Genomic DNA, 25,857 nt, shown 5'->3' on the forward strand with positions numbered 1-25,857 from the left:
TTTGGGGGAATCACACCCGGCAGCGCTCAGGAATTACTCCTGGCAGGTTTGGGGACCATATGTGATGCCAGGATTCGAACCACTGTCCTTCTGCATGCAAGGCAAACACCCTACTTCCATGCTATCTCTTCGGCCCCGTTGGGAGATTTTTTAAATTAATAATAATAGATTTGAGGTCCCAAGTTTGATTTATGACATTTTTGGGGGGGGGGGGTCACACCAGGCAGTGCTCAGGAGTTACTCCTGGCTTTATGCTCAGAAATTGTTCCTGGCAGGCTCGGGGGACCATATGGGATGCTGGGATTTGAACCGCCGTCACACCCACCACCACCACCACCACCACCACCACCACCACCACACCCCCCCAACACCACCACCACCACCACCCCCCCCCAACCCCACCACCACCACCACCCCCCCCCCAAAACCACCACCACACCACACCCCCAACACCACCCCCCCCCCCCCAACAATACAGTCACTACTGGGTTTAGACTTGGAGGCTCTTAAATACTGCAGAAGTGGTAGGGTGGTGGTTCCTAATACTGCTAGGCCTGGACTAATTACAATAGGCCTAAGTTCTTGATCACTGATTGAGATGTTTCGCTCCAAACAAAAATGATAAAAACCAAAGAAATAGTACAGAAGGTAGACACTTATTTTTTTTTTTTTAGGCACTTATTTTTATATGTGGCCAACGTAGGTTTAATTACCAACACTATAGAGACCCCTGAGCCCTACCAGGAAAGATTCCTAAGCACAGAGGCAGTAATAAGTCCTGAGCACAGCCAACTGTGGCACACCCCACCCAAAAGTCATGCTAATTTATAGTCCTTAAAGACATATTTTGGTTGCCTTAATTTTACTTTTGTCCTAATTACAACTTTATTTCAAAGATACTATTGAGGGCCGGAGCAATAGCACAGCGATAAGGCATTTGCGTTGCACACAGCCAACCCAGGATGGACCCGGTTTCAATCCCTGGCATCTCAAATGGTCCCCCAAGCCTACCAGGAGAAATTTTTGAGTGCAGAGCCAGGAGTGACCCCTGAGTACCGCTGGGAGTGGCCCAAAAACTAAAAAAAAAAAAATTGCTATTGATATATTGGCCTTTAAAAAATTAATGTTCTGGGGCCGGAGAGATAGCACAGTGGTAGGACTTGCCTTGCAAGGCATCTCATATGGTCCCTTAAGCCTTCAAAGGGTGATTTGAGTGTAGAGCCAGGAGTAACCCCAAGCGCTGCCAGGTGTGTCCCCCCCCAAAACAAAAAGAAACATTGTGTTTTTGTGTTGTTTAATTTAGTTACACATAAGAGGACATAAATCTGGACTCACTTTTCTTCTCAGATCAGTGCTAACATCTTCCGTACTCTTCCTCCGAGTGACAATCCAGATTTTGACCCAGAAGAGGATGAGCCCACACTTGAGGCCTCTTGGCCTCACATACAGGTATGAAGCATAAGTCTGTAATTTTCACATTTGTGATGCTCCTCTGAGGTCCCTAATCCTTATAGAGTGTATATGTAATACTTTTTGATTTTTGTTTGTTTGTTTGTTTGTTTGTTTGTTTGTTTTTTGGGGCCACACCTGGTGGTGCTCAGGGGTTACTCCTGGCTGTCTGCTCAGAAATAGCTCCTGGCAGGCACGAGGGACCATATGGGATGCCAGGATTCGAACCAACCACCTTAGGTCCTGGGTTGGCTGCTTGCAAGGTAAACGCCGCTATCTCTCTGGCCCATACTTTTTTATTTTTAATGTTTTCTTAAGATTGTCTCCCAAAATGCAGATTCTCACCTGACTCAGGGTGATTATATGCACTAATATTTACCATTGAAATAATTTTAGAGTTGTGCAGTTCACTGGCATTAAGTCCCTTTAACACTGTGCAAAGTTACTCATATTGCCAGGGATCAAACTACCCCAGTAACATGCAGGTCATGTGCCTTTTTTATTTTAATAATATGCATTTTGTTTATTTTGGTTGTGGGGTCACACCTGGCTGTGTTCAGGGATCATTCCTGGCTCTGTGCTCAGAAATCACTCCTGGCAGGTTCAAGGGACCATATGGAACGCTGGGAATCAAACCTGGGTCTGTCCTGAGTTGACCACATGCAAGGCAAAAAAAGTCCTACTGCTGTGCTATCTCTCTGACCCCCAGGGCATGTACCTTAATCCCAGCACTACCTCTGGCTTCTAAAATACCTATTTTTGGAGGGGGAGGGGTATTTGTGGTGGGTCCTCACCTGGTGGTGCTCAGGAATTAGTCCTTGCTCTGTGCCCAAGGATCACTCCTGGCAGGCCTTGGGAGGACTATTTGTGGTGTCAGGGATGGGGTTGGAAACCTGACCTGACTACATGCAAGACAAGTGCCCTACTCCCTTATTTATCTTTCCAGATCTCTAAATTGCTTCTGAAAGCAAAGTACAGAATTTCATTAGAGAAAAGGTTTCCTATGTGAAATGAAGTCTAATAGGCATCATCTTAACCTCTATTAACTTTCTCTTATAGTTGGTGTATGAATTCTTCTTAAGATTTTTGGAAAGCCCCGATTTCCAGCCTAGCATTGCAAAGCGATACATTGATCAGAAATTTGTACAACAGGTAGGGAACTCTGTCTAATGTCATGAATGTGTTTACATTTATCTTTGGAATAGTTTGTTAACTTGTGATGAAAGTAGTCTTGCAAAAATGCAGTGGGTTATTGAAATTTAATAGCATGCTAGAATATAGTAAAGTAGGGTTAAGACTAGTATTATAATCAGTGTAAAATATGAAGTCATATTTTTACTTAGTCCTGACTTCTCAGTTGTTTCATAAAGACCTGAAAAAAAACTCTAAGGGGGCTGGAGTGGTGGCACAAGCAGTAAGGTGTTTGCCTTGTGCGGGCTAACCTAGGACGGACCACAGTTTGATCCCCCAGCATCCCATATGGTCCCCCAAGCAAAGAGTGATTTCTGAGCGCATAGCCTGGAGTAATTCCTGAGCATTACTGGGTATGGCCCCCCCCCCCGAAAAAAAAAAGACTCTAGGGCCAGAGAGATAGCACAGCAGTAGAGTGTTTGCCTTGCACGTGGCCGACCTGGACAGACCTGGGTTTGATTCCCGGCATCCTGTATGGTCCCCTGAGCCTGCCAGTACTGATTTCTGAGTGCAGAGCCAGGAGTAACCCTAAGCGTTTCTGGGTGTGGTCCAAAGACTTTACTTGGTACTAGAGGAAATTTAATATAAATTTATAAAAGTAAACTTTTTGTTTAAGTTCTTGAACCAAACTTGACTGATATCTTCAACACTGTTGCTTAGAAATGACAGAAGAAATGGGATTATTTCTATTAGGGTACTATGTTCCTTCAGCATCAATCACTATTCTCCTTCTTACGCTTCCCACCTCAGACAGTTTAGCTACCCAACCTCAGGTTCCCAAATAAAATGGGATCTTTTTTGTTCTTTTGGGCCACACCCGGTGACGCTCAGGGGTTACTCCTGGCTATTTGCTCAGAAATTGCTACTGGCTTGAGGGACCATATGGGACACCGGAGATCAAACTGCGAAGTCCATTCTGGGTCAGCCACATGCAAGGCAAACTCCCTACCACTATGCTATCGCTCCGGCCCCTAAAATGGGATCTTATTTAAGAAGGAAAATAAGGGCCCGGAGAGATAGCACAGCAGCGTTTGCCTTGCAAGCAGCCGATCCAGGACCTAAGGTGGTTGGTTAGAATTCCGGTGTCCCATAGGGTCCCCCGTGCCTGCCAGGGGCTATTTCTGAGCAGATAGCCAGGAGTAACCCCTGAGCACCACTGGGTGTGGCCCAAAAACCAAAAAAAAAAAAAAAGAAGAAGGAAAATAAAAAAGGGAACTGGATATATGCAGTGACTTTTACTCTTGTATAAATAAGTCACTGGCAGGTACTTTTTGGAGCTTGAAAACCCAGTTTCTAATATATGTTTATTTAAAAAAATATTTTAAAAATTTAAAAGACTCGGGGCCAGAGTGATAGCACAGCAGTTAGAGTAATTGCCTTGCATGTAGCCAACTTAGGTTTGATCCCCGGCATCCCATATAGTCTCCGAGCATGCCAGGAGTGATTTCTGAGCATAAATCTAGGAAGTAATCCCTGAGCACCCTTAGAAAAGAAAAATTTGGGGCCAGAGAGATAGTACAGAGGTAGGGCATTTGCTTTGCATCCAGAAGGATGGTGGTTCGAATCCCACCATCCCATATGGTCCCCTGAGCCTGCTAGGAGCGATTTCTGAGCATAGAGCCGGGAGTAACCCCTGAGTGCTGCCAGGTGTGGCCCAAAAACTAAAAAAAAAAAAAAAAAAAAAAAAAAATTAAAGGACTCTTCTTAATCATAAAATTGGCTGGTCTTGGAAAAAAATTGTGATGTAGACTAAATCTTTTGAGATTTTATTTTATTATTATTATTATATATATATATTTTTTTTTTTTTTTGGAGGGGGGAGCATTGTGTACCCAGCAGTGCTCAGCACTGACTTTTGGCTCTGAGCGTAAGGGTCACTCTTAACAGGAGCAATATGGTGCTGGAGAAGGCAGAAGTCAGGTGAAAGGCTCCACACTGTATAGGTTCACACCAAGAGGTGGGCCAAAGGTACAGTACTCCTCTGACACGATGAATATGGAGGTTTTTGGTGATGCACATTGATTTCCTGAAGGTGAGGAGGAACCATATCAGAGCAGGTTGAGGGCAGCAGATGCCTTCCAGCTTCCTCAGTGTGGGGTGAGGTGTTGAGACTGCTGGTCTGAGCAGGGTCCTGGAAAATGACAGTGGGGCCCTTTTCCACCTTCAGCTCCAAACACCTGAGGTACCTAAGGTCACTGTTTTAGGCCATTCCATGCTTCACTTCTCAGGTTCCCTAGCACAGAGCTTTTTTTCTCATTCATCGGTATTCACTGTTTGAATCTTTTCTGCCATGGCGGTGCCTTCTGGCTGTCAGGTTCACTCCTGCATCACCACTCACGGCCACAGGTAGTGTCACAGGTAGCCCTGCCCATTCTGATACAGTAGATTTTTAGTAGAGTATGTGCAGGCACTTTGTCAGCTGGTGTTGACAATCTTGAGTTTACAACTGAGTGTTAAGTTGTAAGACTTAGGAGAGGAGGAAAATCTAGAGCCCAGTGTGACATCATTTATTTCCAGAGAAAACCACTGCCTCATTCCAGGGTCTATTAAAATTGTAGGACTCCAGCAGAAAGGGGAAACTGGGGCCTACAAAGTGCTTGGGTGTGCTGAGCACTGTTCTGTGTGCTCTGTAGTGTTAGACTAGAGCTAGGCCACATTCTGTGACTCGTAGATCAGAGAGTCAGATTTGAATTCACCACTTTCTAAAAAATAAAAGTTCATTTCAGTCTTCCTCATTTTACTGTTGCATAAAAACAGACTTTGAGGCCGTGCTCATACTCTTAAAGCAAAACAAGATATGAGGATTGAAGACACATTGGAAAATTTGGTTTGTTGATGACCTGTTTTGTAGCATCTCATTATGTAACTATTACAGAGTTTTTTAAATTGGTTAATTTGGTTTATTTTATTATTGTTTTGGCTTAGGGGCCACACCCATTTATGCTTAGGGCTTACTCCTCACTCTGTCCTCTGTATCTCCTGACAGACTGGGGCGAGGGATGTATGAGGTACTATATGGGGATGATGGCTGCATACAGGCAAACCAAATGCCCTACCTCTGCTATATTGTCACTCCTGAACTGAAAGTCAGGCATTCAGATAAACTAGAATTTTTTTTTCTTTTTGGGCCACACCTGGTGGTGCTCAGGGGTTACTCCTGGTCTGCACTCAAAAATTGCTTCTGGTAGGCTCGGAGACCATATGGGAAGCCGGGGATTGAACCTGGATCCCTCCTGGGTTGGCCGCATGCAAAGCAAATGCCCTATCACTGTGCTATCATTCCAGCCCTACTTTTTTTTTTTTTTTTTTTGGGTCACACCCGGCAGCACTCAGGGGTTACTTCTGGCTCTATGCTCAGAAATTGCTCCTGGGAGGCTCAGGGGACCATATGGGATGCAGGGATTCGAACCACCGACCTTCTTCATGAAAGGCATACGCCTTACCTCCATGCTATCTCTCCGGCCCCAATTCCAGCCCTACTTTAAATTTCCAAAAAAAAAATTTTTTTTTTTTTTTTTTTAGTTTTTGGGTCACACCCGGCAGTGCTCAGGAGTTACTCCTGGCTCCACGATCAGAAATCACTTCTGGCAGGCTCGGGGGACCATATGGGACACCGGGATTCGAACTGATGACCTTATGCATGAAAGGCAAACACTTTACCTCCATGCTATCTCTCCGGCCCCTCCAAAGACCATTTTATCCAGACTGAAAACATGTTGTAGAGGTATAGAGAAATTATGATTTAGAAATTACTGATTTAAATAGAAATATTTGGTTTCATTGTTTATTTCAGTCTTATTTTGTGAATGATTTTACTTTGTTCACATGTTTTTAGCCAGTATTTTTTGCTAACCAAATAATTGTTGAACTGGAATGTTCCAGTCAACTGGAATGTTGACTTGAAAGTTGTTAGTGTAAAATCACAAAGAACAATTCGCATTTGTTGCATAAGTCTTTCTATACATGTCTGCTTGCCACCTGTAAACTTAAGTTTTTGTGTGTAATTTTGACTATCAAAAATATAAAATAACTCCTAGGGAACAGAGAGATATTACAGTGGATAGGGTGCTTGCTATGCACCCAAAATTCATGGATTCAATCCGTAGTCCCTACATTATACCCGAGACCCTTTCCAGGAGTGATCTCTGAATGTAGAACCACGAGTAAGCTGTGAGCAACACCATAGTAGCCCCAAAACAAGAAAAATATAAAATAGTTTTCAAATTTCATCATGATAAAATTATGAGCCATGTTTAATAACCCAAGAGTAGGATAGAATTTTGAAATTATTATTTTTTATTTTTTTATTTTTTTTGGTTTTTGGGCCACACCCAGTGGTGCTCAGGGGTTACTCCTGGCTGTCTGCTCAGAAATAGCTCCTGGCAGGCACGGGGGACCATATGGGACACCGGGATTTGAACCAACCACCTTTGGTCCTGGATCGGCTGCTTGCAAGGCAAACGCCGCTGTGCTATCTCTCAAATATCTCCGACTTTTGAAATTATTATTAGCAAGATAAAAATTCTACTTTTAGTGACCTAAAAATATAACAAAACAAAAAATTTTACTTTTAAATGTGTTTTTTTTTTTAAATATGGAACGCTTCACGAATTTGCGTGTCATCCTAGCGCAGGGGCCATGCTAATCTTCTCTGTATTGTTTCGTTTTTAGTATATGTGCTGCCGAAGCGAGCACTTAAATGTGTTTTTATTTATGTCACTTCTTGAAATGAAACATATCCGGAACCCTAATGTTGTAAGGGTCCTGAGTTGAAGGACAAGACCACACACTTGAAATAAAGCAAAACAAAGCTTTATTTCATCTACCGACAAGCTACAAACTGATCAATAAGGGCCACCTCCTTGAGAGGTGATCCCACCCAGGGGTCACAATTCAGGTAATATAGGGCTAGAAGCAGGAAGTCTTAACCTTTAAGTTGATTGGCTGTTGCATAGGCATGTATTCATTATGTTCTTTTATGGTTAGATATCTAGGGTGTTTTATATTGTGGTTTATAGGACCTTGGAGTCTGCTTCTTTATTGTTGGGATAGAAACTTAGTCCTCATATGGAACTTAGCCTTGTTAAGCCTTAAGTGGAAACTTAATTTTAGGTTGACAAAATGAAGTCCCTTCTGCTCCAGGCTTCACATTATTAGTTCCTTTTTGTTTTTGGGCCACACCCAGTGATGCTCAGGGTTACTCCTGGCTATGCGCTCAGAAATCATTCCTGGCTCGGGGACCATATGGGATACTAGGGATCGAATGGAGGTTCCGTCCTGGACAGCAGCATGCAAGGTAAACGCCCTACTACTGTGCTATCACTCCGGCCCCTATTGGTTCCTTTTTTTTTTTTTTTTAGCAAGGATAAAATCAACCTGATAGGACAGAAACATTTTTTTATTAAGATTTCACAGGACTGAGCGGTAGCACAGCAGTAGGGCGTTTGCCTTGCATGAAGTCGAATCGGGACTGATGATGGTTTGAATCCCAGTGTCTGATATGGTCCCTGTGCCTGCAAGGAGCAATTTCTAAGCACAGAGCCAGGAGTAATCTCTGAGAATCTCCAGGTGTGACCCCCCCCCACAAGAAATATATTTCACAAGTTACCTTAAGATCCAAAGTTAAGGGGCCGGAGAGATAGCATGGAGGTAAGACATTTGCCTTTCATGCAGAAGGACGGTGGTTGGAATCCCCGCATCCCATAGGGTCCCCTGTGCCTGCCAGGGACGATTTCTGAGCCTAGAGCCAGAAGTAACCCCTGAGCACTGCTGGGTGTGACCCAAAAACAAAACAAAAAAGATCCAAAGTTAACAATAAAGTGAAGTTTAAGCTCAATTATTTTTAAAAAGTAATTTCTCAGATTTCTTTTAAAGCTTCTGGAGCTTTTTGATAGTGAAGACCCCCGAGAACGAGATTTCCTGAAGACTGTCCTGCATAGAATCTATGGGAAATTCCTTGGGTTAAGAGCGTTCATCCGGAAACAGATTAACAACATTTTTCTCAGGTAAATTTCTCAGATATTCTTGTGTCACACTTTTTTTTTATTGTAGTTACTTTGGTTACTGTTTTTTTGTTTTGTTGTTTTGTTTGTTTTTGGGTCACACCTAGTGGTGCTCAGGGGTTACTCCTGGCTCTGTGCTCAGAAGTCGCTCCTTGGGGCCGGAGCAGCGGTGAAAGCAGTAAAGGCAAACACTACCTTACCTGCCTTGCTTGTGCTAGACTAGGACGGTCTGTGGTTTGATCCCCCAGCATCCCGTATGGTCTCCCAAGCCAGGAGCGATTTTTGAGTGCATAACCAGGAGTAACCCCTGAGTGTCACTGGGTGTGGCCCCAAAAAAGCAAAAAAAGAAAGAAAGAAAGAAAGAAAGAAAGAAAGAAAGAAAGAAAGAAAGAAAGAAAGAAAGAGAGGGAGGGAGGGAGGGAGGGAGGGAGGGAGGGAGGGAGGGAGGAAGGAAGGAAGGAAGGAAGGAAGGAAGGAAGGAAGGAAGGAAGGAAGGAAGGAAGGAAGGAAGGAAGGAAGGAAGGAAGGAAGAAAAAGGAAGGAAGTCGCTCCTGGCAGGCATGGGAGACTATCTGGGATGCTGGGATTCTAACCATCGTCCCTACTGGATCAGCTACATGCAAGGCTACTGGATCAGCTACATGCAAGGCCACCGCCCTACTGCTGTGCTATCTCTCGCTCCATCTTTGGTTACTTTTTAATATCAGCAACATTAAAACATAATGTTGGGGGGCCAGAGTGATAGCAATTCTGTAAGGCATTTGCCTTGCATGCTGCCAACTCGGATGGACCCAGATTTGATCCCCAACATCTCATATACTCCCCGAACCTGCCAGGAGAAATTTCTGAGTGCAGAGCCAGGAGTAACCCCTAAATGCAATCAGGTGTGGCCCCAAAACCATAACACAGCAATAAAACATAATGTTGGTGGAGTTTTTTTTTGTTATTTTGGTTTTTGGGCCATACCTAGCAATGCTCAGGGGTTACTCCTGAATGCACTCAGGAATCACATGTAAGAGGCCAGTCCAGGTTTGATTCCTGGCATCCTATATGGGTGTCTGTGTCCACCAGGAGTAATTCCTGAATGCAGAGCCAGGAGTAACCTCTGAGCACTGCTAGTTCTGACCCCAAAAATACAACAACAACAATAAAAAGGAATCACTCCTGGTGGTGCTTGAGTATCAAACCCAGGTCATCCGCGTTCAAAGCACCTCACATGCTATACTACCTCTCTGGCCCTAGCCAATAATGTGTGAGTGTAAAATCTTAGACCTTTATTTTATTTTATTTTTATTTTTATTTTTTTGGGTTTTGGGTCACACCCAGAGGCACTCAGGAATTACTGCAGCTTTGCGCTCAGAAATCACTCCTGGCAGGCTCGGGAGCATATGAGATGCTGGAATTTGAACTATGGTCCATCCTGAATCGGCTGGATGCAAGGCAAATACCCTACCGCTGTGCTATCTCTCTGGCCCCATAGACCTTTTTTTGTTTATTTATTGTCTTATTTTTTATCTTATTCATTTATTTGGGATTTTGAGTCACACCCAGGGGCGCTTAGGGGTTACTCCTGCTCTGTGCTCAGAGATCGCTCCTGGCAGGCTCAGGAGACCATATGGGATGCTGGGATTTGAACCACTGTTCGTCCTGGATCTGCTGCATGCAAGGCAAACACCTACCCCTATGCTATCTCTCTGGCCCCCTAGAACTTTTTTTAAAGCTAGATAAAGAGTACAGTGGGCAGCTATTGTGGCTCCTTTGTGGTTTTTCTTTCTCTCTTCTTTTATATGTGGCTTCTTATAAAATTTCCTGGACAGGAATTTCAAGTTTTGAAAAATTTGGGGAAAACCCATGATAATAAATTTTCAAGAAAATAAAATGTTCCAGGCCGGAGAGATAGCATGGAGGTAAGGCATTTGCCTTTCATGCAGAAGGTCATTGGTTCAAATCCCAGCATCCCATATGGTCCCCCATGCCTGCCAGGAGCGATTTCTGAGCATGGAGCCAGGAGTAACCCCTGAGCACTGCCTGCCGGGTGTGACCCAAAAACCAAAACAAACAAACAAACAAAAAAAAAGAAAATGTTCCACTTGGAATGATAGTTTTTTTGTTTTTGTTTTTTGAAATGATAGTTTTAGCTGTTTTATGAGAAAAACCCCTTTATGAGTTAGAGGCTGAAAGTACTGACCCAGTTTGTTGGCTTGTTCATGTGGGTTGATTTTATCTTCCTTTCTGCTTCTGTCTCGGCTCAGTTTCTGATGTTTCACCATATCTCTTTCTCTTCAATTTAGGTTTATATATGAAACAGAGCACTTCAATGGTGTTGCTGAACTCCTTGAAATATTAGGAAGGTATTTTATTTTTTATTATTTTGGGGGGTTTGGAGCCACATCACAGCAATGCTCAGGTTGGCTCCACACTCAGGAATCACTTGAGAATCTTACTCCTGGGTACACACTCAGGAATCACTCTTGCTGGGGTGTGGGGGACTATATTGACAATAAGGGATCAAACCCAGGTCAACCTTGTGCAAGCATCCTACCTGCTACACTATGTCTTTGGCCCCCAGGTAGTTTTGTTTTAAAGTTTTGTCTCATGTTTCTTACCTGGAGAAATTACTTCATATATTAGGGCTTAACTATAGAGGACCATTTCTCAGCCTTTTTTCTTTAATCTTTAATCCTCATGTAGCAGGCAGTGCTCAGAGGTCACCCTTGGTGGGGCTGGGGAGCCATATACTTTGCCAGAGATTGAATCAGGCCGGTCTTTTGCAAGGCAATCACCTTAATTCCTGCACTATTTCTTGGGCCCCATTTCAGTCTTTTATTTAGGGAGAGGTGTGTCACAACCTGGATCATAAACCCAGTGGTACTTGGGTTTACTCCTGGCTCCATGCTCAGAGATCACTTGGGGAATCATGTATTGTTGGGGATCCAACCAAGGTTGACTATGTGATAAGGCAAGAGACTTAACCCCCTGTACTATCTCCTTGACCCCAAATACTAAAAATCCTAACAATATTGTGATAGTTTTCAGGAGGAAAAATAAAGGCCCCAATGCAGAGATAGCACAGTGGGCTTTATGGAATACATGGGCAGATGTTACCGTAGACTCATTGTCAATGCAGTGACTTAAGGGACACTGCACTGAGAGAATAGCTGACAGATTGTTTGAAGAGGACTGATAGCAGGCCAGCTTATGGTGTCCCTGTTTCTGGGAAAGGGGGAAGCTATGTGCTGATGCTGATAACTCTTTCCCTGTAGTATCATCAATGGCTTTGCGTTGCCCCTGAAGGCTGAACACAAGCAGTTTCTCATGAAGGTTCTCATCCCCATGCACACTGCCAAAGGGCTGGCTCTGTTCCATGCACAGGTAAGCCGTTTCCAAGAATACTGCCAGGAGAGCAGGGAGATCAGGTAGTGGGAAATAGGGTGGAACTTGATACCATTTAGTGAGCTCATGCACTGTGCTACCTCAGAAAAGGCCCTTTTCTGGCTCAGGCCCTGCTTTAATGGTTGAATCCATATCTCTTTAATGTCCCTAATTAAGGAGTTTGGGCTCTTGACTGTCAGAGAGTGATGTAAAAAGTTGCATAATTGAGAATACATCCCTTTTTATATACTAAGATAAACTAGAGTAAAAATCACCAAAATAGTCTTCTTTTCCTTTAAAAAAAAAAAAAAACTTCTGAAGGGCTCAGGAATTAAACTTGAGTCAGCTGCAAGTAAGCCGTAGCTACCCGCTGTATTATAGCATACCAGTCTCAAATAGTAATTTTTTTTAATTAAACATTAACATTTTACGTCGCTAAATGTTACCTACTCAGTAATATTGATGACTTTTCCTATCGTTCTAGCTAGCCTACTGTGTGGTACAGTTCCTGGAGAAAGACACAACGCTAACAGAACCTGTAAGTATTGATTATGATTTTTGTTTACAGTGGCCTTTGTGTCCCTTTCCTTAATACCTTCAGCAATATCAAGAAGTAATGTCCTGAAAAGTTACCTGTTAGTAGCCTTTCCCCTCACAGCATCTGTCTGTTTTCTTAGTGATCTGTGGCACTGTTAAAAGTTTTCTTAATTACTCATGGGTTTCCTGCATTTACCAGAAAGCTTCGTGAGACCCAGTGCAACAGTGTTCCATTTTTGTTATTTTGTTTGTTTGTTTTGTTTTTTGTTTTTTTGTTTTGTTTTTGTTTTGTTTTGTTTTGGTATTTGGGCCACACTCAGTGGCACTTAGGGTTTACTCCTGGCTCTGCACTCAGAAATCACTCCTGCTAGGCTATGAGGACTATATGGGATGCTGGGGATCGAACCTAGGTCGGTCCTGGGTCAGCTACATGCAAGGCTAATACCCTACCACTGTGCTATTGCTCTGGCCCCCAGTGTTCCATTTAAAGACACTCAGCAGAGTGCCATGAAGGTGAGCAGGGTCTTGTGGGAACTGGGTTAAGGATCTATCTATTCTGGGTCCCGGAGAGATAGCACAGCGGCGTTTGCCTTGCAAGCAGCCGATCCAGGACCAAAGGTGGTTGGTTCGAATCCCGGTGTCCCATATGGTCCCCCATGCCTGCCAGGAGCTATTTCTGAGCAGACAGCCAGGAGTAACCCCTGAGCACCGCTGGGTGTGACCCAAAAAAAAAAAAAAGGATTTATTTATTCATCTAAATCAGGGGTCCTCAAACTTTTTAAAGAGGGGGCCAGTTCACTGTCCCTCAGACCATTGGAGGTCTGACTATAGTAAAAACAAAGCTTATGAACGAATTCTTATGCACGCTGCATATATCTTATTTTGCAATGAAGAAACAAAACAAATACAAATACAATATGTGGCCCGCGGGCCATAGTTTGAGGACCAATGAATGCTCAAACACATTCAATAGTTCCCTGGCATATACCAGCATACTCCTAGCTCTATGCTCCAGGATCATTCCTTGCAGATCTCAGGGGACTATACGGGGTACTGGAGGTCAGCCAAGGCAAGCACCCTCCCCACTCTAGCTCTCTGGCCCCAGTAGCCTCTTTATTTTAATTTATGCTAAAAATTTTTTTTGTTGTTAATTTTTTCAGGCCACACCTGTTTGATGCTCAGGGGTTACTCCTGGCTAAGTGCTCAGAATTGCCCTTGGCTTGGGGGGACTATATGGGACATCGGGGATCGAACTGCGGTCGTTCCTTGGCTAGCGCTTGCAAGTCAAACACCTTACCTCTAGCGCCACCTCACTGGCCCCTAATTTATGCTAAATTTTTATGCAGGTGATCAGAGGATTGCTGAAATTTTGGCCCAAAACATGCAGTCAGAAAGAGGTAGGTTTGTTCAGTAAAGCCATGCATCTTCCCAGAACCTCCTATCTGCACTAGGCAGTAGGCCAGTAATGCCTGCCCATGAATCTTGCTCTTCTTAATTTGTTTCTTGGTTCTTGAACCAGGTGATGTTTTTAGGGGAGATTGAGGAGATTTTAGATGTCATTGAGCCAACACAGTTCAAAAAAATTGAAGAGCCGCTCTTTAAGCAGATGTCCAGGTGCGTGTCCAGCCCGCACTTTCAGGTACGGTCTTTCCGGGGAGCTGGGCAGCCCATCCTCTCTTCCCCATCCACACTTCTCACATCTCCATGTCTTTTCCAGGTGGCAGAAAGGGCGCTGTACTTCTGGAATAATGAGTATATCCTTAGTTTGATTGAAGAGAATATAGATAAGATTCTACCAATCATGTTTGGCAGTTTGTACAAAATCTCCAAAGAACACTGGAATCAGTAAGTGTCTTTGTCGTTTTTGTTTGGTTATTTGAGCTTCTAACCTATGTCTTAAGCCTGTACAGAATCATCACTTAGATGTATTTAAACTTTATTTAGCCATTTATATCCATGTGGCATGCTGAGATTCAGGTGGGTCAGACAGGGCCCTCCATCCCCAGCCCTCCCTGCTACAAACTTCCTTGTCTGGGCCTATGTGACAGCTGCAGATTCCATGCACACTCAGGCTGTGTATTGGGAATAGTTCTGCCTTTTGGGTGTCTGCTGGGGGGTTAGTTTACATGGCCCCTTCTGCTGGTTAGTTGGCTCTAGTTCAGCTTTTCTAAGGCTGTTTTAGTCCAGGTCTGACAGGATAGACTGGATTACAGAAAAGGGAGCAGGGCTGGACAGAGCACACACAGAGAAGGGCACACTTGCTTTACATAACAGCAAACTGGTTTCAATCCAAGCACCACATACATCCCTTGAGCGCAAGGTTTGTCCTCCCTCTCCCCCTAAAAAAAGAACCCTGACAGTTAGGGGCCATGTTTAGCAGAGGAATTAGTCACCTTTCGTTTTAGGACTATTGTGGCGCTGGTGTACAATGTGCTGAAAACTCTGATGGAGATGAATGGCAAGCTCTTCGATGACCTCACAAACTCCTACAAAGCTGAAAGGCAGAGGTGAGGGCCCATCCATCAGAGCTCAGTGTGCATCTGCCTGTGTCAGAATGAGGGTGTCAGCAGGGACATGGCACTTTATCTCAGCTGCCGGCGAGCACCTGACTAGGGGACCTGTCTCTGTCCCTGGGCTCATCTCAAGGCTTCCTCTTATCCTCCTCCTGACTTGAAGATGCACATTTTTTGTTTGTTTTGAGGCCACACTGGCTCCTCTAAGGAGTTACTCCTGGCTCTGCACTTAGAATTATTCCTGGTAGTCTTTGGGGGACCATATGGGATGCTTGGGATCAAACCTGGTTCGACCTCGTGCAAGGCACGAGGTCCCCATAATGCACTTGTACTTTTTTTTTTTTTTTTTTTTTGGTTTTTGGGCCACACCTTGCAGCATTCAGGGGTTACTCCTGGATATGCACTCAGAAATCGCTCCTGGCAGGCTTGAGGGACCATATGGGATGCCAGGATTCGAACCACTTCCATTCTGGGTCAGCCATGAGCAAGGCAAACTCCCCACACCACTGTGCTATCTGTCCGGCCCCTGATGCACATTTTTGTTTGTTTGTTTGTTTTTGTTTTTGGGTCACACCCAGCAGCGCTCAGGGTTACTCCTAGCTCTATGCTCAGAAATTGCTCCTGGCAGGCTCAGGGGACCATATGGGATGATGGGATTTTTGCCTCCTTTTGCGAGGCACCTGATGCTTTTTTTTTTTTTTTTTTTTGGGCCACACCTGGCAGCGCTCAGGTGTTACTCCTGGCTCTACACTCAGAAATCACTCCTGGCAGGCCTGGGGGACCAAATGGGATGCCAGGATTTGAACCACCGTCCTTCTGCATGCAAGGCTAACAAACGTCTTACCTCCATGCTCTCTCTCTGGCCCTGATGCACATTTTTAACTAAAAAATTTTGGAGGAGCTGGAGCAGTAGCACAGTGATTTGCCTTGCACACATCTAACCCTGGATGACCCCGATTCAATTCCCTGCATCCCATAGGGTTCCCAAGCCTGTCCGGAAGCAATTTTTTGAGTGCAGAGCCAAAAGTAACCCCTGAGCACTACTAGGTCTGACACAAAAACTTAAAAAGAAATTTGGGGGGTTGCCTGGAGAGATGCACAGCGGTGTTTGCCTTGCAAGCAGTCGATCCAGGACCTAAGGTGGTTGGTTTGAATCCCGGTGTCCCATATGGTCCCCCATGCCTGCCAGAAGCTATTTCTGAGCAGACAGCCAGGAGTAACCCCTGAGCACCACCAGGTGTGGCCCAAAAACCAAAAATAAATAAATAAATTTGGGGAGGGGGCCAGAGTGATAACACAGTGGTTGGGAATTGCACGCTGTCAACCCAGGACAGTCCCTGGTCAGAATCCCGGTATTCCATATGGTCCCTCGAGCCTGCCAGGAGTAATTTCTGAGCACCGAGCCAGGAGTAACTCCTGAGCACTGCCGGGTATGGCCCAAAAACAAAAATTTTTTTTGCTAGGGCGGCCACATTTGGTGGCTTGGAGGATCATACGGGATGCCAGGAATTAAACCCAAGTAAGCATATCGCTGTATTATTTGTCGCCCAAAGATGCACATTTTAGTAAATTGGTTTGTTCAGGTATAGCAGACCCAGGGAGGAGGTGACTCTAAAGGCTGAGCACACAGGCAGGCCTTGGGCCTGCTACATACAACTTAGGAAGGCCAAATAAGTTAGAAGTAAAGCCAGGGGCCGGAGAGATAGCATGGAGGTAAGGCATTTGCCTTTCGTGCAGGAGGTCATCGGTTCGAATCCCGGCGTCCCATATGGTCCCCCGTGCCTGCCAGGAACAATTTCTGAGCCTGGATCCAGGAATAATCCCTGAGCACTGCCGGGTGTGACCCAAAAACCACAAAAAAAAAAAAAAAAAAAAAAAAAAAAAAAAAGTAAAGCCAGCAGATAAGATCTGTTTTTTTTTTGTTGTTGTTGTTATTTTTTTGGTTTTTGGGCCACACCTGTTTGACGCTCAGGGGTTACTCCTGGCTATGCTCTCAGAAATCGCCCCTGGCTTGAAGGGACCATATGGGACACCGGGGGATATAACTGCTGTCCGTCCTACACTAGCGCTTGCAAGGCAGACACCTTACCTCTAGCGCCACCTCCCCGGTTTTTTGTTGTTTCTGTGACACTTGAGTTGAAGGCTGTAGGAAACTAATTTTCCAGTAGGAATAACAGGTGTTGAATGTTGGGAGTTTAATGAACTGCATGTTCTGCAGGCTTACACATCCCTTAAGAATAGTCTGGGATGGGGCCGGAGAGATAGCATGGAGGTAAGGTGTTTGCCTTGCATGCATTAGGTCATGGTTTGAATCCTGGCATCCCATATGGTCCCCCGAGTCTGCCAGGAGCAATTTCTGAGCGTGGAGCCAGGAGTAACCCCTGAGCGCTGCTGGGTGTGACCCAAAAAAACAAAAAAAAAGGGGGGGGGGGCCGGCGAGGTGGTGCTAGAGGTAAGGTGTCTGTCTTGCAAGTGCTAGCCAAGGAAGGACCGCGGTTCGATCCCATATGGTCCCCCTAAGCCAGGGCCAATTTCTGAGGGCTTAGCCAGGTGTAACCCCTGAGCATCAAATGGGTGTGGCCCAAAAAAAACTAAAAAAAAAAAAAAAATAATAGTTCGGGATGAAGAAGTGTTTTTTGTTTTTTGGTTTTTTTTTTCCGTGTTGGTTTTTGGGTCACACCTGGCAGTGCTCAGGGGTTAATCCTGGCTCTGTGCTCAGAAATCACTCCTGGCAGGCTCGAGGGACCATATAGGATGCCAGGACTCGAACCACCGTCTATCCTGGATTGGCCCTACCACTGTGCTATCTCTCCAGCCCCAAGAAGTATTTTCTTTAGAACTGTTGGGACACGTTGCTATGGAGGGGGATGGCCGGAGATGCATGCAAGGTAACAGTCAGCATGAAAAGGGGCATCCACCAGTGAGTAGGTTTCTCATTACCACGACTTTGATTTGTCTGCAGAGAGAAAAAGAAGGAATTGGAACGTGAAGAATTATGGAAAAAATTAGAGGATTTAAAGCTCAAGAAAGTGCTGGAAATGCACAATAGCACATATGACCTGGACAGGAGCAGTGCTTTGGAGACATGTAGCAGTCTCAGCAGTACACAAACCAAATAAAGCCTCTGCCCTGTGGGGGATGTTTTATACATGTTTTTGAAATATGTAAAAATTATGAAACTTCAGTATAATTAAAAAGCCAATATTTCCTCTGGCAACTGTCACTGCAGTGTGTCACAGCCACAGTATGCTGTCCCTTCTGTGCAGTTATTGAGTCTGTCACCTCTGAAGCCCACAGACATGAATTTCTTACAGACGCCCAGTGAGGTGATTACGGCTGTGCACGCGTGATCCCATGAGGTGATTACGGCTGTGCACATATGATCCCAGAGTATCTGCTCCGTGTGCCTCCCACCGAGTGTCTTCCACACTGCGGCAGCCTTAGTTGCAGCCCAGGAAAGGGGGTTTCCAAAATTGGGACTAAGGGGTGAGCCTGGTCCCTCTCCCCCCTTTATTGGTGATATTAACTTACTCTGGAATTTGAGCAAAAGACTTAAATATCCAGGCTTTTTAAAGCACAAAATAGAAATAAAACTGGGAAAGTAAACCAAATTCTCACTGTTCTCCCTTCCTCTGCGACTCTTGGGGGAAGCTTATGGCAGCCCTCACCTTCCTCTCCAAGCCCCCTGACAGCTCCTTTACTGCCTAGCTTCACGCTCAGGAACACAAGTCGCTTCCTCCCTGCACCCACGGCGGTTGGAAAGGGCTTGTCTGTCTCTCCCCACCCTATTCTCAAGAGACCATTCCACTCTTTCACCTTGCAGTCATGTGTACTGTTTTGTAATGAAAGATCTTCATTGCGGGACTGAGCAGCGTTTAATAAAGTATATGTTTATATTTTGCCTTACGTCATCTCAGCTTTTTTCCTCTTGGCCTCAAACACTGGGCCCCTTACTCCCCATTACCCTGGAGCACACATGTGGAAAACCTCCAGGCTTGTATGATGATCTGTTAAGGAACAGAGAAGGTGGGGCCCCAGCACCCCCACCCCCACATTTGCTCAGGGAGTCCCCTCCAGTGTTGTTTCATGAGATGCAGACTCCTGGTTCCAAGGGCAACTCACCCCCAGCTGTTAACAGAGTTCAGGAGGCTACTAGCAGCAAGCTGTTTGGTGGCAAAGACCAGCATTAATGCTCTTTTGGCTGCACCCCGGACACTTCCCAGGCTCGGGAGCATAGCTCCCAGGCAGCCTCCTGGAACAGCACAGCAAACTCGGCCTGTTCCTAGGAAAGGCTGCACAGGTATCCTCTCCAGCAGTCTCCACCTGCTCTGGACACAGCCAGAAATGAGAGGCAAGTTCTCACCTTAACCAACCAGGCTCCTTCTCTGAACCCAGGAAGCGGGCAGGTCAGAGAGGCTCTGCTGAGAGGTAGTAACCAAACAAAGGTAGACAGATGGGCACACACACTGTTGTATCAGTCCAACTTTATTCACCCTTAGTGAGAGCCTCCTGACACTGCAGGCATGCCCACGGCATACACACACTAAATCTTGCAGTGTCTTCAAATAGCCACGGAGGTCCACAGGAGAAGGACCTTCCAGGCATTTCCAACTGGCTCTCAGTACGCCACGAACAAGCCCACTGACCAGAGGGTCACCTCCTTTAGTCCATGTTGAAACTCTAAGGTGGACAGAGGCTGACAGCACAGAATAGGAAGTCATGCCAGGACTCGGAGACGTGCCCTGTGCCCACCATAGCCCCCTACAAGTCTGCATGAAACTCAGACGATGCCCACACTGCCTTCAGGAGACACAGCTGTTTGTCCCGGAAACCCAGCCTCTTCACGGGATGAAGGCCGGCAGGGGGCAGCCCCGGGCGACCTGAGTCTGTGTGGTTTGCTCTCCAGCCTCTTTTTCAGGTAGCGCCTCCTGACTTTGATTGTCCACTTCACACTGAGTTTCGCAAACTCTGCCGCCTTGAAGAGCGCCAGGAAGGCCCCACAAAGGAGCGCGATGGTGTTCCAGGGATTGGCCGTGATGATCTGAAAGAGACACGTAAGGGAGTAGTTCCATGTAACGCAAGCAAGAATTCCCATTCCTCCCCTTCCCTGTCACATGGAGCTCAGTCTGCAAAAATGCCTGCAACTGTGACCCAACATTAATGGCTGGCAGCAAGTGACATCCTGGAGCAGCACCTCACCCATGCCTACATGGGACGCTGGAGAGAGATGCAGCTGGCCTGGTAGTGATGGCATTTGCAGGCAGTGCCGATGCCACAGCTGAACTCCCTGGTGGACACACCACCCTTACTCACATCCTGGACCTTCTGGATGTACGGGTCCTTCCACTCGAAGACTACGAAGAAGAGCTGCGCATGCTTCTCGGCTTCTGGCCGACGGTCGATGTAGTTTACCACACTTGTCTATGCAGGAAGAGTGGCGTCAGATGGGTTTTTGCTGTTTGTCACCTTGTCAACCCTCCAGGGCTGAGGTAACCCTGAAAGCCAGCCCCAGAAGCTAGGAACTGGCATGACAGTGCGCTAGGCTTTGCCATGCAGGGGGCCCTAGGCCTGAACTTTGAGCACTGCCAGGAAGGGCCAGGAAAGTCAGACCTTTGCTGCATGCTTGTGTGGCTCTGGGATGACCCACAGGACAGGGCAGTAGGGTGTCAAGAGAGGTCTCCAGCCCTCACAGAAGGACTATTCTACACCTTCTCACGAGTGACCTCTATACCTGCCTGTCCTGTTCCAGCCCCCAGGTTATTTGGTGCTGCCCTGGCTGTGCTTGAAGCTCATTTCAGGACACTGGACTGAAGACAAAAGAAAGCTGGGACTTTCCACTGCTTCTCTGGGAAGGGTATTCTTCCAGGTCCGGGTTCCCTTTTGTACCCCTTTAGATGTTGGTGTGATGGGGGCTGTGGGCTGTCTACCTCCTGCCGGAACTCCACAGCCTCACGCCCATCCTCCTCCTGGGTCTTCACCAGCGACATCTTGACCCAGGTGCGGAAGCCACCTGAAAAGCGCCAGCCAGAGTAGGCGCTCTCGCAGGCCTGCATGAAACCCGCCCTGTTGGGGCTACAGTGAGGGCAAGTGAGTGGCACTCTGGACATCCTCAGACTGGTGCCCGCCCCCAGGAGTCCCAAGATCCCCACACCTCTGCATGAAGTCATGGAAGGATGAGAAGAGCAAGTAGCGGATGGCACTGAAGTCCTCGCTGCTGCCATTGAGACTCAGCTGCAGGAAGACCAGCTCGCGCTTCTTCACCTCTTGGGGCCCCCGTACCACCAGGGCCGACTTCTGTGGGGCCAAGGCTGATGAGCTAGGGGCAGCTCCATGGTCAATCAGCCTGGACCCAGACTGTGATCTGTGCCAGGGGGCAGATGTGCACCTATCCACCTCTTCCTCCCTCTAACTTAGCTTATCTCCCTACCACTGCCTGAAAATGTCTCTATAATTCTGAGCACAAGCCTGGAAACTTCCACTTTCAGACTTTCCACTAAGAAAGGTCACAAGTACTGCCACTTCGCTACTGTGTATGCCACCCTCAGCAAGGAGGCAGGGGCACCCCTGGAGTGGGAGTCACCAGGACTTGGTGGGAGTATGGGGGGGGGGTCATCAGGACCAATGGAGGTGTGGCAGGTACCAGAGTCTGGTTGGAGAAGGGGTCCGTGTAGTTAACTGTTTGTGTGATACACTCCATGAGCCCACGTTGCCCGGGGCTCTGCAGCCGGGGTATGGTCTCATAGTGATGCTCGCAGCTCAACAGCTGTGCCCGCCCAGGGTAGAGAGCGATGCCTGGGGAACAGGCAAAGTCAGGTCATTGTGGGCACTCCCTTCATAGCACCAAAGGGGAACAGTAGGGGTGGTCACTGAGAACATACACTGGGAACCCCAAGGCTGAACCCAGGCACATGAGTCACAGGAAGGAAGGAGAAACACTGGGGCCTTAATGATAGCACAGTAGGTAGAGCTTTTGCCTTGCATGCAGCTGACCCTGGTTCGATCCCCAGCACCTCAGATGTTCTCCTGAGCACTACTAGGAGTGATTTTTGAGCAGAGCCAGAAGTAACCCCCAAGCACCTCCAGGAGCAGCCCAACCCCCCCCCCCATCAAAAAAGAAAAAAGTAAGAGATGTAAGCAAGACAGGGACTCCAAGACAGGGCCCTTTCAAGGGGCCCCTGAGTTCTACCACCTGATTACCCCCACTGCCTGCAAAGGCAGCTCCCAGGGAGCAGCAGCAAAAAGGCTGGACTCTGGGTGGCAGGACTCCTTGTCCCTCACAGATAATCTCTGCATGAACAATGGTTCTAGCTGGAAACTTGGGAGAAGCCCCACTCACAAGAAGTGGCCCTGGCATGCTGTGGCGCCACCCAACATTGTGGCCCTGCCCCTGTGACCCCATCTCACTGTAGCTCCACCCCTACTATGTCCCCACCCTCACTGTGGCCCAGCTTAGTTCTGTGACCCTGCCCTTGCCCTGTGGCCTCGCCACCCTACTCTGTCAAGGACCTACCTGGGGCATCATACTGCTGCACCTCCTGGTAGGACACGGACATGACAGGGTGCTTGAGCTTCTCCCGGAAGTCAGTGATGGTCTGGTAGACCAGGAAGACTGCCACGGCCATGAGCAGCAGGTAGATCAGGATGAGCAGCACAGATGCCACGTTCTTGAGGCAGGCCTTGCTCACGCGGCGGTCACGGCTAGGGGACTCACTGGCCAGGGCTGGGGGCAGCACCCCTTTACCTCCTCTGCACTTCTCCCCAAGGCTGCCTCCTCCCCTGGCCATGCACTGCAGGATGTCAGCCTGAGACTGTGCCCACATGTGGTTGCTCAACACCAGAATTAGGATCCTTCATGGGGGCCCAGGGTGGGTGCAAGAGGTATGTAAGTATATAAGAATCAGGGTTCAGGGGCCGGGCAGTGGCGCTAGAGGTAAGGTGCCTGCCTTGCCTGCGCTAGCCTTGGACGGACTGCAGTTCGATCCCCCGGCGTCCCATATGGTCCCCCAAGCCAGGAGCAACTTCTGAGCGCATAGCCAGGGGTCCTGAGTGTCACCGGGTGTGGCCCAAAACCAAAAAAAAAAAAAAAAAAAAAAGGGCCCAGAGAGATAGCACAGCGGCGTTTGCCTTGCAAGCAGCTGATCCAGGATCAAAGGTGGTTGGTTCGAATCCCGGTGTCCCATATGGTCCCCCATGCCTGCCAGGAGCTATTTCTGAGCAGACAGCCAGGAGTGACCCCTGAGCACTGCCGGGTGTGGCCCAAAAACCAAAAAAAAAAAAAAAAAAAAAAAAAGGAATCAGGGTTCAACCCCCATCACCATCAAATGAAGCCCAATAAACCAGAGAGAAAAACGGAAAAAGTAAAACCCACCACGTATCTCTACCCTTGGGCGGAGACATGGTGTGAGGCCTGAGATGAAGGCCCTGGGTTAGAGGGGTCAGTGGTGCTGAGGCACAGCTGGTTATATATTTAGCGCTTCAAAACCCATGGCTTCCCGCCCCTCCTGCAGCCGCTCACCTGGGAAGACGCCAGAGCCATGGACTCTGACCGCTGGCACCTTGTCCTGCTCCAAGTTCTCCACGGCCTGCTCCAGCTCCTCACTCAGCTACAGGAGGAGAAGGGGGGGGGGCGGGCAGTGAGGCCCTGGGATGCAGAGGGACAAGGACCTGTGTCGCTCAGCCAGGAACCAGGGACCAGTGCCTCACAGGTCACCTTGGAGAATGGCTGCCTGCCTGGTGACAAGACCCACTCTCCGGGGATGCCCATCTCAGGTGCTGGGATCAGGGCTTCCATGTGACCTTCTATGGGGACAGAAGTCAACACACAACACAGTCCACAGTCACAGGATCTTGCGGGGGGCGGGGGTTGGTCACACACAGCTGGACCAGGTCCTAGGCCATGATGAGCTAGGGCACAGACTTCCATCCTGGAGAAGGACAGGACAGGGTGGAAGCCTTTCATGACTGACACATACAGCTAAGCCAGCCTGAGCACGAGCATTTCTATAGACATCTGAGGGTGCTGCTTGTGCAGCCCACTGGCACTGAGCAACAACAACACCCCACTCCTCAGCTCACCTTGACATGGCACAACCTCCAACACACACACACACAGCACTGCCTACCCTAGGAGAGACATCGGGGGACTCCAAAGTCACAAAGGAACAGAGCAAAGCAAGAAGGGATGGTGACTCTTAGGCTGGCCCAGCACCCCTCCTAGCACCTGTCTTCCTGCCCCAAATCTCTTGGGGTATGCTGGAACCTGTTTTCTGACTTTCCGATGACCCTCAAGCACCAGAGAAAGTTCATGGACAAAGACGGACAAGAGGATCCAAGAGAATGAACAGTGGGTACTTCCAGATCCTAAGCTAACCACCTGCTCCCTATCCATGGATCCGTCCTGGCCCAAACCCAGGACGCCAGAGAAAGGCGGGCAGAGGAGAGGAGCGGGTCGGGGGACGCAGAAGCATCTTTCTAGTTGGCTCTTTGCAGAAGAGGGGAGACCCTCGGGAGCTGGGGGGGGAGCAGAGCAGAGCCAGGAGTGCTGGGGGAGGGCGCTCAGGGGTGTGGGCAGGGCAGGGGTGGAGGGGCCCATAGGGGGTGTGGGCAGGGCATGGGGTGGAGAGAGTCGGTGCAGGGCTCCGGGCGAGCTGGAGACAAAGAAGCGAAAAGTGGGCGCGGCAGCTCGCTCGCTTTGCACACACGTGCCCGAGTTTGCAGGCGGTCACGGGTCCGGCCTTCAGCCCCGTCCCGCCCGGCCCCGGCCGCCGCGCCCATCGCACCCCCTGCACACCTCCTGGTAGGATGTGGAGCGCTCCTGCCGCATCTTGGCCCGGCCGGCCGGCGCGCACCGGAGCGCAAAGGGCCCCGGGGGCGCAGCGATGCGAACGCCGCCGCCGCCGCCTCCCGGGTCCCGAACGGCCGCCCCGTCGGTGCCAGCCGGGACCGTGCCCGGGAGGGAAGGCGGGCTTTGCGCGTGCGCCGCGGGGCTGCGAAAGGCCTGCTGGGAAATGTAGTCCGGGCCAGTGCCTAGCCTCAGTCCTTGCTGGTGTGGAACCCCGGCGTCGCCAAGTGCCCTCTGGCCGGCCTCTCGCTTCCTCATAGGGTTGCAAAGTGACGCAGAGAGGGCGGGATCGCACGGTTCCGGGGTCCTCACGGTGCTGGGGTACGCACAACATGGGGGTGCACAATATATAGGTGGTGCGGTTCGCACAGGGTGGCTTGTCATGAAACTTTTTTAAAATTTATTTAAATAAAATGCATCCCATAGTTGACATAACTGATCATAATACATTTGTTTTAGGAAGACCAAAAGCAACATGATTTAAAAATAAAAACAGAAAATTGAAAGAAAAAAAAAAGAGATGGAAGAAAAAGGAAAGAAGAAAAAGTTCAGTAGCAAGTATAGTTTTGAAAATTATTGAATACCAATAAACTCATGAAAGCACCAGCAGAAAGTTTTAGTAAGCGCTTTTTTTAAGGATAAGAGTTAAAATGAAAGAGACAGTAATAATGGTGTGAGAGTGGCAATTGTTTGCATAGGCCCAGCAAAATATGAGGAAAATGGAAAAAAAAAAAAAAAAGCCTTGACCTAAATATAAGGAGACCTATTTGGGCCCGAAATGAGGGTCTGTACAGAGCTTCAAGAGTGCCCTGAATGCATACACCTTAGACCTCTGACCTTGCAATGAATTGGGCAGGTGGGATATTAATTGCCCTTTTTGGATGGGGGCACACCCGGTGATAAACCTGTTATGGGTCAGCAGCATGCAAGGCAAAACGCCCTACTGATGTGC

The 25,857-nt window shown here is 47.7% G+C and overlaps 2 protein-coding genes and 1 non-coding gene across 4 annotated transcripts in view; 1 reads left to right on the forward strand and 2 right to left on the reverse strand.

The window, feature by feature from the left end:
- Positions 1–18,970, forward strand: part of PPP2R5A (protein phosphatase 2 regulatory subunit B'alpha) — a 55,862-nt gene extending 36,892 nt beyond the window's left edge. The window contains exons 3-13 of the mRNA XM_049769836.1: positions 1,348–1,449; positions 2,509–2,601; positions 8,515–8,645; positions 10,934–10,993; positions 11,906–12,014; positions 12,499–12,552; positions 13,898–13,948; positions 14,071–14,190; positions 14,269–14,396; positions 14,957–15,058; positions 18,027–18,970. Of these exons, the coding sequence (XP_049625793.1) occupies positions 1,348–1,449; positions 2,509–2,601; positions 8,515–8,645; positions 10,934–10,993; positions 11,906–12,014; positions 12,499–12,552; positions 13,898–13,948; positions 14,071–14,190; positions 14,269–14,396; positions 14,957–15,058; positions 18,027–18,183 (1,107 nt within the window). The 3' untranslated portion in view covers positions 18,184–18,970. The remainder of the gene's footprint in view (positions 1–1,347; positions 1,450–2,508; positions 2,602–8,514; positions 8,646–10,933; positions 10,994–11,905; positions 12,015–12,498; positions 12,553–13,897; positions 13,949–14,070; positions 14,191–14,268; positions 14,397–14,956; positions 15,059–18,026) is intronic.
- On the reverse strand, positions 7,229–7,335 carry LOC126005741 (U6 spliceosomal RNA). The gene has a single exon (XR_007494778.1). It is a non-coding gene; the product is annotated as a U6 spliceosomal RNA (small nuclear RNA).
- A 561-nt stretch (positions 18,971–19,531) lies between the features above and the next one.
- Positions 19,532–24,994, reverse strand: PACC1 (proton activated chloride channel 1). 2 transcript variants are annotated; one of them, XM_049769868.1, is made up of 8 exons: positions 24,855–24,994; positions 23,580–23,667; positions 22,575–22,784; positions 21,705–21,856; positions 21,216–21,355; positions 20,992–21,136; positions 20,378–20,485; positions 19,532–20,105 (listed from the first exon to the last, which is right to left on the reverse strand). In XM_049769868.1, the coding sequence occupies exons 1-8, from the start codon at positions 24,885–24,887 to the stop codon at positions 19,845–19,847; spliced, it is 1,137 nt and encodes a 378-aa protein (XP_049625825.1). In that variant the 5' UTR covers positions 24,888–24,994; the 3' UTR covers positions 19,532–19,844. The 2 variants fall into 2 exon arrangements, with proteins under 2 accessions (XP_049625825.1, XP_049625824.1); XM_049769867.1 differs by having other exon boundaries at positions 21,216–21,358.
- Positions 24,995–25,857: the final 863 nt, after the last annotated feature.

This window comes from Suncus etruscus, chromosome 3, assembly GCF_024139225.1.
Source record: "Suncus etruscus isolate mSunEtr1 chromosome 3, mSunEtr1.pri.cur, whole genome shotgun sequence".
NCBI classification, from domain to species: Eukaryota; Metazoa; Chordata; class Mammalia; order Eulipotyphla; family Soricidae; genus Suncus; species Suncus etruscus.